This window comes from Carassius auratus, chromosome 8 (genome assembly GCF_003368295.1).
Source record: "Carassius auratus strain Wakin chromosome 8, ASM336829v1, whole genome shotgun sequence".
In the NCBI taxonomy this organism is placed as follows: domain Eukaryota; kingdom Metazoa; phylum Chordata; class Actinopteri; order Cypriniformes; family Cyprinidae; genus Carassius; species Carassius auratus.
The window spans coordinates 30,720,191-30,734,800 of NC_039250.1; the positions used below are offsets into that span (position 1 = coordinate 30,720,191).

Here is a 14,610-nt window from a genome sequence, read left to right on the forward strand (position 1 = left end):
TTTTCATTTATTTATATGTGTGACTTAAGTTGTGTGCCTCTACAGTAAACATTGTGACAACTAGTCCCAGTCTCTTTATCGGTTTAATTGTAAAAAAATAAAAAAAAAATAAATAAGTTTAACCATTTGGGATTGTTTTATTTAATTAAATGGCCTGAAGTGCATTAAAATTATATTTTAAGTTACGTTAAGAGATATAATCATGCAATCTGACACACAATGAACTTGCTATATATTAACACGTCAGTCCATTGTGTGCAAATAATAATAATAATAATTAAATAGTCATAATAAAATATTATTTTGTTGATCAAAAAAAAATATATATATGGCCGTAAAGTTAAATAAAATGTTATTCGCTCTGCTGGGCGATGACGAGGCGTGATCCACTACTTTCATTTTGGCACACGGCGGTCTGTGATTGGCGCATCAGAATCCTTGCTTGATAAGGATTGGTCGTTTGCAGACGGAGGCGGGGCTTGAGCGATCAGCCGCAGCACACACAGAATGAGCTAGAAGATGTTCAGTGCAGCGAGATCTTTATTATAACTGCTCCTCGAAGACGTGTTTCTGTCGACAGGATCTGGAAGCTGCTCACCGCCCAAACGCAGTCTTACAAAGTGAGTATACGGAACGAAAATCATCGCACTTCGGCCTACATAATGATCAGTTACAAGCTTGTGAATGAAACCGTGTTTCGGTGCAGCGTCGCAGTAATATTGTTGCAGTTTAACGAATCTTGTGTAGAGGAGTAATGCAATGAATAACAGCGTTTAAATTAAGACTAGAGGTGTAGTGTTGCGAGAGTATGTGAACTCCAGCAGTCAGTCAGTCAGTCATCTTTGTTCTGGCCTACACACAGCATCAGCATCACATCTCTCATCAGATCAGCCCATAAACACATCTCACACAGGAAGAGGAAGTGACGTTTCAGAGCCACGAGAGCTCGAGGCAGTCTCGGGTTTACAGTCAGATCCACACTTCACACTTCTCTTTTTATTACTAATGTGGTCAACATAACAGTGAAAGTGAGGAACCGTTGGGCAATATCATGGAATTCAAAGAGTTGGTAAGACTTTATTGTAAGGTGCCCTTGATACTGATGTACTTACTATTATAATAACAATAAATTACGCTTAATTAGATGCAAGAACCCTAATCCTACACCTAATCATATAGTAAGTACATGTAGTTAATTTATATTACTCAGTAAATGTATAATTACACTGTAACAAGGACACCTTAAAATATAGTGTAACCAAAAATTGTAAAATAGCAGGAATGGGAAAGTTAATAAAAATTAATAATAATAAATAAAGCTTATTGCTATAGTAAATATAATTTTTTTTTTTTTTTTTACAATTTTTGTTTTCAAACTTTGTCATAGAGGTTAAGACAAAAATTTATGTTTTCATTATAACTGAAAAAAATACCCATAAAAAAGAAATAAAAGTACAGCAATAACACACTTTTCTGTATACTCTCAATGTCCATCAATTCCACAAAAGGGTCACCATCTAGACTCTCCCAAAAATTCATAGAACACTTTCCAGATGGACCAAAATATATGAAGTTTGTTTTTCAAAAATAGGTCATCTTTTCTGAGGCAAGGCATTAGGACTTAACAATCTTTCATGTTGGGTCATTTTAATATTCAGAGGACAAAGTTGTAATAAACACAACCTGGGATCAAGAGGTTCAATCTCCAATATTTTATCCCAAAAACAATTCACGTTGTTAAGTGCATTCCCTTCTCTTGTTTACCTCTGTAGCATATCTCAGGAATATTCAGGTTGAACATACATTTTTCTAGTTTAGCGAGACATTTCTTTATAAAACGGTTTATACAGTAATGGCAGTACAGTAAGTGATTGTCTGTGAGAAGCCTGGGCTGGTCTGTAGTGCACTGGGACAGTGTGTGTGTGTGTGTGTGTGTGTGCAGGAGGGATGTGCTGGTCGTGGCCGCTGGTGTCTGTGCTGGTCTTCTGCTCGCTCCTGTCTGTGGGGACGGTGAGGACGGCACCCTGTCAGACCTGCCGCACACTCACGGAGCGCTTCATCAAGGTCTGGGCATCACATTCACTAGCTACTGCTCATTCTGATGTCACGAACTCTCACTTACCTCAGAGTCGAATAGCAGATTCAGCTTCCCTGTTATAAAACAGCATCAGGGTTGGGGAGTAACGGAATACATGTAATGGCGTTACGTAATCAGGATACAGAAATCCAGTAACTGTAATCCGTTACAGTTACGTCAAAAAACATAGTAATCAGATTATACACTGTTAAAAATATTCCGTAAAATATACAGAAAAAAACCGGCAGCTGTGGTTGCCAGAATTATACCGTAAAAAATACGGTAAAACCGTTTTTGGTTTAACGGTTTTATACCGTAAAAAATACAGTTACACTGTTGTAGGTTTAACGGTTTTACTTTATATTTACAGTTTAATACCATAATTTAACTGATATATTATTAATATAGGAACTTATTAAAGCACTGAAATCTGTTTTGTACCTTTGTATTACACTGGTAACCACCAAAAGCAGGTGGTGATGAGAGAGTCACATGGTGAAACAAAGCCCATCACAAGCAGCTTTTAAATAATAAGATACATAGAAGGTGCACAGTGTCATTCACACAAGCACTAAACACCATCATGGTGAGACTCATTAAACTGAAATATGCAATAAACATTAATTTAACAACATTTTATGTAACATACAAACCTAATAAACATAACAGATGAGAAAAAATTAAGAAGAAACATAGTTGTTTCAAAGAAAAAACATCAAATTCAAAAATGCAACGCAGAGAATTCTGGGAACGTAAGTTTACGGTTTTTAAAGTTTACAGGAAATTACCGTTAACCAGTTAACGGGTTTGTACTGTAGCATTTTCACAGTTTTTTACTGTTAAAATCACAGTCATTTTTTACAGTGTAGTTACATTTTGAAAAAAGGGGGAATACTTTCAGGATTACAATGGTTTCATTTAAAACGAAATAAATCAATATTTTGGCATAATAACACTATATTAAGCGCAGCTTCATTAAAGACTCACGCGAGTCGCGTGTGCCACCTGCTGGTGCATGCGCAAATAACAGCTGTCTACAATCTCCTCAGACGCAGATTGAATCACTGCTGCAAAAACACGTTCATTTCATGGAAATTCCGCTGCTATTTTGTTTAAAAAGAAGAAATTGCGAACAACGTTGAACAATGCAAACTGTGCCTTCCAGCAACGAAAACACTCTTCATCGAAGGATTCGACATCCAACCTAAAGAAGCATTTGCACTTTTAAAAATTAGTTTTATATTTGCAAAGATAAAAAAAAATATATATATATATATTTGTATTCTCGATTGTCCTTTTGAAGAAACATTTTCCATTGTCAAAAAATTGTGTTCTTATTATATTTGCTTGGACAAAAAAATGAATTTGTATTCTCTATTTTCCTGTTGAAGAAACATTTCCTTAAAATTCATTCTAATTATATTTTCTTCAAAATCTGTAATACCAATACCATGCACTAGAGGTCTGTATAGTACTTTACATATATATTAATTCAGGGCTGGGAAATTCTTAATTAATAAATGTTGTTGGTTTAAAAAAAGAAATATTGGACCTTGAAGTAATCCAGAAGTAATCAGTTACATTACTTTCATATTGTGATACTTGGATTACGTTACAAAATACTTTTTTTATGAAGTAATTAGTAACTGTAACGGAATACATTTTTAAAGTAACCCTCCCAAGCCTGAACAGCATATACTGCGCTGGTGTGTTTAGAAGCATGGATGCTGGTTTGAGCTGGTCCTGAGCAGGAGCTAGATACTGAGGACCAGCTCAAACCAGCTCAATCCAGCTTGAACCAGCTCGAACTAGCAGACATGCTTCTAAACACATCTAACCAGCATTTGCTGTTTTTTCAACAGGATCCATCTATATGATGAAACAAACATATATATACACACACACACACATGAAAAAGACAGTGTTTCAACCTGTCGGTCTTCATCAGGCACAGTCCGGGTCCTTTTTTTGTAAATATACTTTCTAGAAATGCAATTTTTGCCATTTTAAAAATCTATTTAATGAATAGTAAATGTGCAGACATCTATGTTCTTTTATATACACATATAACAAAACATAATAATAAACTATTTAAAATGATTTAAATAAAACATCTTAATATAAAAATCCCCAAAACAGAAGACTTACAGTCACACTTGTGAGTCCTGAGAAACTACTCTAATCATCAAAATCCCAGTCTTGTTCAGTCTGACCTGTGAAACCTCTGCTTGTATATTGTGAATCTACACCGTTGTGTAATTGATGCATCATTCTCTAAACCCAGTGTTAAGGTTTTATATGCTGAGTTCAGATGAGGGTGCTTCTTTTGTTAGGGTTTGGAGCGAACAGCCAATAAGAATTTCGGAGGAGGGAACACGGCTTGGGAAGAGGAGAAACTGGCAAAATATGCACGCAGGTAAACATCTGTACTGATTATTACAGAACAGAGTCATCCCTTATATATGTGATCTTAATGTTTGGTCTGCAAGCCTTTGTTTCAAAGCCTGTGTGTGTGTGTGTGTGTGCGCAGTGAAACACGTCTGCTAGAGATCGTAGAGGCTGCGTGTGACAAGTCTGACTTTGACTGCAACAGACTGCTGGAGCAGATCGAGGACCAGGTGGAGACGTGGTGGTTTCACAGGTGCCTGTCTTCTTTGTGTAATGGTGATTTACATATTTGGTGAATGTTTTTTCAGTTTTTTTACATTTGTGATCCTGGACCACAAAACCAGTCATACATCACACGGTTGTCTCAGATGGGACATTAGAAATGGGATCCTGCTAGAAGGGGATCACTCATTTCTACAGGGAACAACGGGCTCCCAAGATAGAGGACACTGACCAAGGAGGCAACAGAAACGTGTCTAACAGTCAGTATCTAACGGCTCTTACAGCACATACTGGGGGCAACTCATAGTTAACCTTCAGTTCTCGGATCGACCAGAAGGAGGCACAAGGTTAGGAAGGGTAACCCAGCAGGGCCCAATAAGAGACCCACGGCTGCGCAGCCAACCCTGACTGTATAACGTACCTCACTAATGATTTAGCAGAAGTGGTATCCCCCATGTCCAGAGCACCGTGGGCTTTGGATAACTCTGCGATGTCGAGTCCATGACACAGTACCGTATTAATGACATGGTCAATGCAGTCCAATCTCTGGTATAGTCACAGGGCTAATTTAATGTCGGTCAGCCATAATTTTTTTGCTGAGAGAGGAAGCACCAAGGCCAAACTTTGTCACCAGTAGTTTCAATATCTCCCGTCTTTGCCTCTTCCAAAGGGAACATTGTAGTTGTCAGGGTTTTATTCACCAGTTCCATATCCTCACTAATGAAATGGCATGTGATTGTCAAGTCAAGTTACCTTTATTTAAATGGCGTGTTAAACAAAATACATTGCGTCAAAGCAACTGAACAACATTCATTAGGAAAACAGTGTCTCAATAATGCAAAATGATAGTTAAAGGCAGTTCATCATTGAATTCAGTGATGTCATCTCTGTTCAGTTTAAATAGTGTCTGTGCATTTATTTGCAATCAAGTCAATGATATCGCTGTAGATGAAGTGACCCCAACTAAGCAAGCCAGAGGCGACAGCGGCAAGGAACCGAAACTCCATCGGTGACAGAATGGAGAAAAAAACCTTGGGAGAAACCAGGCTCAGTTGGGGGTCAGTTCTCCTCTGACCAGACGAAACCAGTAGTTCAATTCCAGACTGCAGCAAAGTCAGATTGTGCAGAAGAATCATCTGTTTCCTGTGGTCTTGTCCTGGTGCTCCTCTGAGACAAGGTCTTTACAGGGGATCTGTATCTGGGCTCTAGTTGTCCTGGTCTCCGCTGTCTTTCAGGGCAGTAGAGGTCCTTTCTAGGTGCTGATCCACCATCTGGTCTGGATACGTACTGGATCCGGGTGACTGCAGTGACCTCGGAATAAGAGAGAAACAGACTAATATTAGCGTAGATGCCATTCTTCTAATCATGTAGCAAGTACATCGGGTGTTATGGGAAGTGTTTCCGGTTCCGATTTACCTAATTAATGCAGCCTAAAAATCCTTTAACAGATTTGGATATTAAAAGCATATTAGTATGTTATGTGTAAGCCATGTTAAAGAGATGGGTCTTTAATCTAGATTTAAACTGCAAGAGTGTGTCTGCCTCCCGAACAATGTTAGGTAGGTTATTCCAGAGTTTAGGCGCCAAATAGGAAAAGGATCTGCCGCCCGCAGTTGATTTTGATATTCTAGGTATTATCAAATTGCCTGAGTTTTGAGAACGTAGCGGACGTAGAGGAGTATAATGTAAAAGGAGCTCATTCAAATACTGAGGTGCTAAACCATTCAGGGCTTTATAAGTAATAAGCAATATTTTAAAATCTATACGATGTTTGATAGGGAGCCAGTGCAGTGTGGACAGGACCGGGCTAATATGGTCATACTTCCTGGTTCTAGTAAGAACTCTTGCTGCTGCATTTTGGACTAGCTGTAGTTTGTTTACCAAGCGTGCAGAACAACCACCCAATAAAGCATTACAATAGTCTAACCTTGAAGTCATAAATGCATGGATTAACATTTCTGCATTTGACATTGAGAGCATAGGCTGCAATTTAGATATATTTTTGAGATGGAAAAATGCAGTTTTACAAATGCTAGAAACGTGGCTTTCTAAGGAAAGATTGCGATCAAATAGCACACCTAGGTTCCTAACTGATGACGAAGAATTGACAGAGCAACCATCAAGTCTTAGTGTTCTAGGTTATTACAAGCAGAGTTTTTAGGTCCTATAATTAACACTGTTTTTTCTGAATTTAGCAGTAAGAAATTACTCGTCATCCAATTTTTTATATCGACTATGCATTCCATTAGTTTTTCAAATTGGTGTGTTTCACCGGGCTGCGAGGAAATATAGAGCTGAGTATCATCAGCATAACAGTGAAAGCTAACACCATGTTTCCTGATGATATCTCCCAAGCAGGGGCGCTGCTGAGGATTTTGGGCCCCATGAAAAGAATCTTGACAGGGCCCCCAACACAGCTGAGATTTTTTTCATATTAATTTACATAAAATCATGCTCTTTTATGGTATTTTGACTATCATTCTCATATATTTAAGTCAATCAGACAATTGAACTCCATCCCATGTCCATCCACACCTGTAATTTGTCCTCTGTAATACTGCACTACTTCAGTACTGTATAATGTATATACTGTGCATAGCTGTACATGTGTAATATAGTGTATTCACCACTGATCTATATATATAGATCAGTGGTATTCACATATATTTATATTTGTATGAATATTTGTACTGTACACTGGCAATGACAATAAAGTTAATCTAATCTAACCTGATAATTTTAACATGACAGTTGAAATGTAACGGAAACACTGAAGTGCGTTTGAGAAAATTAAGTTCCCTTATCACGCACTTTTAACATTCCAACAGCCACCAGCATTCATTTTAACCGCAACATTTAAACTTATGGTAATTATCTTTAACACTAGAATGAACATGGCATCATTTTGACCGTTTTGAAATTTGCATAGTCAGTAACTTTGTCTAAATAAATCACAAAGCCTTGCTGCTCCCTGACTTTTCCTAAAACTACACGAATTTTCATTAAAACTAGTTTAAATACTTATTGTGTGAATAAAAACAGAAATATAATAATTTCTATCTATAACGTCCACAGGCAGTGATTTTGCGCTGTTTAAATTGAGTTTTGCCGACGGTCTGGACCAGATAATGTGAAAGTATTATGTGAAGATGGTTGGCAGAGATGAATCATGCTGTATTTGACAATATAGGGGACAGTGTAGTAATACAACTCCACATCATCTTCAAGAGAGGCACTGAAACCTCACAAACAGCGGATAGTTTGAGTTCATGAAGTTACTGCTTGCAAGACAGGTGCAACAGCGTGGACCGCAGCAGGGTGCTGAAAGTGGGCGCCGCCTCGTACAAAGATGCCGACACCGGCTGCATGTGAGGCAAAGCTGTGCACCCTCTGCACCCTGCTCTATCGAAACGTGCCAACTTATCGAAAAATGCTACCGTAGAGACCTAGGGCCTCATGTACAAAGCGTGCGTACGCACAGAAAAGTGCCGTAGGTTACGATCATTGTCACGGGCGGTCCACTAACAATTTAGGCCTAATAACAAACCCACTTTTTTTCTTGTGAAATGTTGGGTAACATACTGTCGACCCTTTGCCTCTTTCACTTCTCTTATTTTTTTCTCTTTCCGTTTTTGACTTCCAGATTTTTCAGGCATTTTCACATCCTCTGTCAAGTTGAATCTGCCGGCGCTATTGTGTTGCCTTGGTTACTGGATACAATTTGGGCGGACTAAACCATTTTATGATAATCGAGAGGGGGAGAGGGGCCCACGGACGTTTGTGTTTCCTAAACAAATACATTTTTTGACACCAGGAAACCGCAAATAGAATAATTTAAAGTTAATAATTTTTACTATCAAATATTTTTTTTTAGCACCACAATTTTATTGGGGGCTTCTCTGGGCCCCCTCTTAGTCATGGGCCCCGAGAATCGTCATCATTTACCCCCCCTTTACAGCGCCCCAGCTCCCAAGGGTAACATATAAAGCATGAAGAGTAGCAGCCCTAGTACTGAGCCTTGAGGTACTCCATACTGCACTTGTGATCAATATGATACATCTTCATTCACTTCTACGAACTGATGGCGGTCATATAAGTACGATTTAAACCATGCTAATGCACTTCCACTGATGCCAACAAAGTGTTCAAGTCTATGCAAAAGAATGTAGTGGTCAATTGTGTCAAACGCAGCACTAAGATCCAATAAAACTAATAGAGAAATACACCCATGATCAGATGATAAGAGCAGGTCAAATAACTAATTTTCCAATAATCCTCATGTCTGTGGTTATTGCGACTGTGCCATCCTTCAACAAAGTCTTAAGTTTCTGTACTAAAGCTTCCCTCTTTTCTTCACAAGTGTCACATGGTGGGGAATAACAGAGTTTACAGGAACCCTCCCATACACAGCCCCGACATTCATTAGTTCTTGCGCCAGCTCTTCAAACCCCTCGCCATTTATGATATTAAAAGGCCAAATGTCTTTACAGCAAAAGCTGACACACTTCTCCGTCATCGTTTGTTTCACCTCTGCAGGGATGGGTTTTGATGCTGTAACAAATGATTTGATTGTAGGTTGATCATGGGCACTGGAGGGTCAATAATGCCTTATCAGCGATGAATTCCCTTTTCATTTTGCTGTCGTACTTTAACAGAATGTCAAATCTTTTGCATTTCACATAACCCACTGGCTCACTATTCGCATTATGCAAATAGTCAAAACTTTTCCACACCTCTGACTCTGCTTTAGTTGCGGGTGCAACCAAGCTAAAAATTCTAATTCAAAATTCATTGCTAAACTTTTTTTTTGCAGATTCTAGTTGTAGCTCGAGCAAATATTGTCCTATCCTGTCCTTACTCATACATCAGTGGAAAGAAAAAAATGATCCTCTTATGACTGGTTGTGTGGTCCAGGGTCACATTTTCACTCTTTACTCTCTGAGCCATGCTTCACGGACACTGACGTTTTTGATGACTGTGAACAAAGATTGTACGGTTTGCTTAATGCTACATTTTTAAAAAAGAAAGACTGATCAAACAGGTTCTGTTCAGAGCATAAGATGGCTATGTCTATATCCTGACAGAATTAATTATAGTCTGTTTACTCTGAGTAAACTCACCTGGGTGTGTGTTTAATGTCCTATAAGATGTTAGCGTGAAGTGTGCCTAATTGTTAACTGACACGCGAGATGTTGTGTGTGAGGTTACAGACAGCAGGAAGCTCCAGACCTGTACCAATGGCTGTGCATTGAGGAGCTCAGACTGTGCTGCCCACCTGGACACTACGGGCCTGAATGTGCAGGTGATCACACACACACACAGTACACAGATGGTACAGCTGAAACACACACGCCTCTGTGTGAAACTGGAACAACTTTTCCCCCATGCTGATCTAGTAAAGGATTGTGTTAGTAGACAGGGTCATCAGAATTGGTTGTGAAGTCGTCGCTGGATTTTGATGTTTTGCACATTCTGAAACTAAATTAAAATCATGTTATTTCTGCTACCTTGTCATTTTAATCAGTGATCTCTGGTTTAGCGTCTTTTTGTAATTTTGGCCCCCAGGCTAGGTAATTTGAGTATCTCTGCCTTACGACAAAACAGATATAATATGTATCTGATACACAGACTGACTGGCTCTCCCATACTGTCCACAGAAGCAGTGGGTGGGTCATGTTGACTGTTAAAGGGTAAGACTTGTACTCACCTTAAGGCCATTCAAGATAGAGGTGACTTACTTTCTTCAGTAGATGAGTCAAGAAGATTTTTAGCATTCATAAAATCAATCAGTCAATTATAATAAAAAAAAGCACACACAATTAAAAAAAACCATGCAAGACGAAATGAATCCCTGTGGCTCCTGATGATATACTGAGGTCTTGTGAAGTGAAACAATCAGTCTGTGCAAGAAACTGAACTTTATTAACAACATTATCGTCCCTAATCCATCAGCAAACAGGGAAATCTGATCCGTTCTTTTACATTTCAACCTAGTTCACCAGTTTATGTAATTGCATGCAATGATGCAACATACAGTATGCACGATTATATTAAAGCATCCAATAATGATATGAAACGTGTATATTTGAAAGCAAATAAAGTGAATTAACTTGTCTTCAACAGCTCTCCTTTTCACATAAAACAGTGAGAAACCATAAAAACTTCGATTTGGCCCCTTCATTTACACACGCATGCTGATCAGTCTTTCTGTGTGTGTCTCTGTGTGTCTCTGTGTGTGTGTGTGTGTGTGTGTGTGTGTGTGTGTGTGTCTGTGTGTGTGTGTGTGTGTGTGTGTGTGCAGCGTGTCCGTCAGGTCCTGGAGGGGTGTGTGGAGGTCTGGGCCGCTGTGAGGGCGAGGGCACACGTCTGGGAGATGGAGAGTGTGTCTGTGACCCGGGATACTCGGGCGTCCTGTGTCAGGAGTGTGCGGACGGATACTACAGAGAGAAGAGCTCCAATCACACACAGCCGCTCTGCTCAGGTAACTGTTCTCGTCTGATCTCTTGTGTGAAGTGTGTATTCTGCACTCCTGCTTGCTGATAAACTTACACTTCAGCTGAAGCGAGACTAGAGATTAGAAAAAGAAAGAAAGAAATGTTGTCAATCCCAAGTATTGAATTTCAGTTGACCTGCTCAGGCAATGTTATATATATTGACTGAAAGTTACATTGTTCTCTTGTACGTAGCTTGCTATCATTCCTGTAAAAAGTGCACAGGACCACAAGACAGCAAGTGTCTGGACTGTAAGCCTGGGTGGATCCTTCACAGCAGCAAGTGTGTGGGTGAGTGAGATCAGTCCCGGTGTGTGACGTCAGATTCAGACTCAAACTATCAAACACTGACTTAAACCTAGAGGTGAAACGTCTTAAAGGGTTAGTTCACTGAAAAATGAAAATGATGTCATTAATCTCTTACCCCTCTGTCGTTCCAAACCTGTGAAAATGAAAACCAGGAGGCTTGTGTCTGTCCCATAGACTGTCAGTAAATAACAGTGTCAAGGTCCAGGAAATAATGAAAGACATCATCAGAATAATACATCTCCCATCAGACGTGCAATCAGGGTTATATGAAGTGATGAGAATACGTTTTGTAAACGAAGAAAACAGAAATAATGACTTTATTCAATAATCCTCCTCTGTGTCTCCACATCAGCGTGCTGTGTGTGCTCTTCTGTGTCCTCCGCACCACAAGGATGCGCTGTTTTTACCTGAATTTAGCTTTGATTTGAAATAAAACAGTGCTTTTCATACCTTTTCTGGACCTTGACACTGTTATTTATCATGGCAGTCTATGGGACAGTCACAAGCCTCCAGGTTTGTGTTCAGTGTATCTGAAATAGTGTGTGTGTGTGTGTGTGTGTGTGTGCTGCAGATGTGGATGAATGCGGCACTGAATTGGCTCGATGTCCGTCCAACACGTACTGCTTCAACACGGACGGCTCTTATGAGTGCAGAGGTCAGTGTGACGCTAATGCTCGGAGTGCAGGTGTGTGTTGGAGTGTGTGCTCATGTATCTGTGTGCAGGCTGTGATCAGGCGTGTGTGGGCTGTATGGGAAGCGGACCTGCTCGCTGTAAGAAGTGTGCTCGAGGGTTCAGACTCACTGGAGCCAAGTGTCTAGGTAACACAACTTCTAAACCTTACATTAGCGCTGGTACACTCGATGCTTGATGAGTCTCTGTCGTTCTCAGACATCGATGAGTGTTCGGAGAGAGCCATCGCGTGCCCAGGACTCAACGAAGCGTGTGTTAATGAGGAGGGCTCGTTCCGCTGTGAGTGTGCCGAGGGCTTCATTCGGCGGGACAGCATCTGTGTGGAGAACCTGCCACCGAGTGAGTTACAGTCTACACACCATATTACAATCTCATGATGTGATATTATGATATAAAGCCCAGCATACAATATTTATTGCAAAATTTAGAGAAAATAAGACAAATGAAGAATTGGGGTGGAGTGGGTCTAAATTTTGATGTTAAATTATTCTATTTAATTCACTTTGAGAGTTCAAAATTAAGGGCTCCAATGAAGAAAACTTAATTCAGAAAGAAGTCTTGTAGCTGAACTTTAAAGGAGACTCGAGCCTCTCTTTATTTGTGCTCTACTGGCTCAGTCTAAATTACACAGATCCTCTTAGTGCTTCAACACTGTGTGACACACTCTTAGAGCACAATGTAGGAGTAAAAACACCCGTTATTGGTCAGATTCTCTCCTCAATTGAAGAGTAATGAGTTACATTTAGCCCTGAGATGTTGTGAATACAGGTCTTGATGCACATTCTGTGCTCTTCATTTATCAGTCTAGAAGTGAAAGAGAGTAATGAATATAACACTGTCCATTACACTCTGACCAGGAGTACTTGAAGGAAGCTCCTTATTTTGATTATGATCGTTTTGCTGCTTTATATCGAAAATGGGTGTGTCTTACCATGTTAATAAATCTGAATCATGAACACACTGGTTTATAGTGCAAACAGTTCTTGTTAATTCTTGCCATAGGGCTACTTCTGAGAAAAGGGTGGATAGGGTTTATATGGTGACACCTTCTGAGTAAATGAGTTGTCCTGTGCTCTTACCCAGAGAGACATGCAGTGTAACCTCCTCTGATTGTGTCCTCGCAGCGGGGCCGGAGAAGGGCTTGTTTGATGACATGACGGATGACGAGGTGCTCGTGCTCCAGCAGATGTTCTTCGGCGTGGTCATCTGTGCTCTCGCTACTCTAGCTGCCAAAGGAGACATGGTCTTCACCGCCATCTTCATCGGAGGACTGGCGGCCATGGCAGGATACTGGCTGTCCGAGAAGGGTGACCGCGTGCTGGACGGCTTCCTTAAGGGACGCTGATGGACGCCGAGCTCTGGGAGTGCTATCAATCAGGGACGTGTAGCACAGGCTCTGTGGATGATGAAGCTCATTTATAACACTGTTTCAACAGTTCAGCTGCTGCTGTATCCATGAGTCTCTGCACGGTTAGCACTGGATGTGTGTGTCCAAACCCCAAGAGACGGACTGTATGAGACTCATTCAGGTAGAGCTACTGTACATGCTGCCATTCCCAACACATTATCATCATGTACACCCATTTATACATGGATCCTGTGCTCCTTTTTACAATCCGTCCCAGTTCATGCAACCATTTATTTGAAAGACTTTGAGTTTGAAATGCTCCCAAATGCATGAATGCAGCATTGTCACAGAAGATGTCCAGTGTGTTCACTCTCAAACCAGGATCTGTGTGTGTGTGTGTGAGAGAGATCAAGTAAAATGTCTTCAACATCAAAGGCAAACCAGTTTTACCAGGGCTCACACACCTTTTGATCAATGAATTTCCATCAACACTGGATATGATTTATTTTCTTTTCTTTTTAGACCAGTTTGTGAGCTCGTTCATAACCGTGGCTTTCAACACAACGCAATATCCACCGAGCACAACTAGGAACTGTGAGATTTTACTAGTATGTTTTCTTTAACTCTCCCGAGCAGGACGTCACTGAGACCACAGTTTTAGAGCGCTCTGATTTCCCCTGGCTGTGGAGCACTGTTTCAGATCTGCAGATTCAGCACTCGTGGTTTCACTGACACACAGCTTCAGTTTCAGCTTTAATGCACTGATCAGATCATATCTGCATGCTTTAGATGAACATGTGGAACTATTTTATCTTGTTTGTCATATTTATTTTTGTCCAGTGTGAATGTGAATTATGTTTGGAGTTATCACTTGTTGTAGGTTAGGGTGGAGGACGCTGATCTAATAAAAAAAACTATCGACTTGCCTCGCTTTCCTCATCTATAACCGGTGACACAGAACCCGTTTGAAACCACCTGAACTCTTTTACAAGCATTATGAACTTGTTTTTAAAGTAAACATGAAATCTGAATTGTGATTGATTCTTCAGTGCACTGTTGCAAAGAAGGTTTTCTTAAAGGTTCA

At 40.1% G+C, this 14,610-nt stretch overlaps 1 protein-coding gene across 3 annotated transcripts; it reads left to right on the forward strand.

Annotated features, from left to right (window-relative positions):
* The first annotated feature begins 471 nt into the window (after positions 1–471).
* Positions 472–14,452, forward strand: LOC113107902 (cysteine-rich with EGF-like domain protein 1). 3 transcript variants are annotated; one of them, XM_026270737.1, is made up of 11 exons: positions 472–620; positions 1,943–2,064; positions 4,411–4,493; positions 4,608–4,718; positions 9,898–9,989; positions 10,989–11,168; positions 11,374–11,469; positions 12,059–12,142; positions 12,211–12,306; positions 12,377–12,517; positions 13,303–14,452. In XM_026270737.1, exons 2-11 carry the CDS (start codon positions 1,948–1,950, stop codon positions 13,521–13,523), a joined length of 1,221 nt encoding a protein of 406 aa, XP_026126522.1. In that variant the 5' UTR covers positions 472–620; positions 1,943–1,947; the 3' UTR covers positions 13,524–14,452. The 3 variants fall into 3 exon arrangements, with proteins under 3 accessions (XP_026126522.1, XP_026126523.1, XP_026126521.1); XM_026270738.1 differs by lacking the exon at positions 472–620 and adding an exon at positions 653–1,069; XM_026270736.1 differs by lacking the exon at positions 472–620 and having other exon boundaries at positions 1,916–2,064; positions 11,001–11,168.
* Positions 14,453–14,610: the final 158 nt, after the last annotated feature.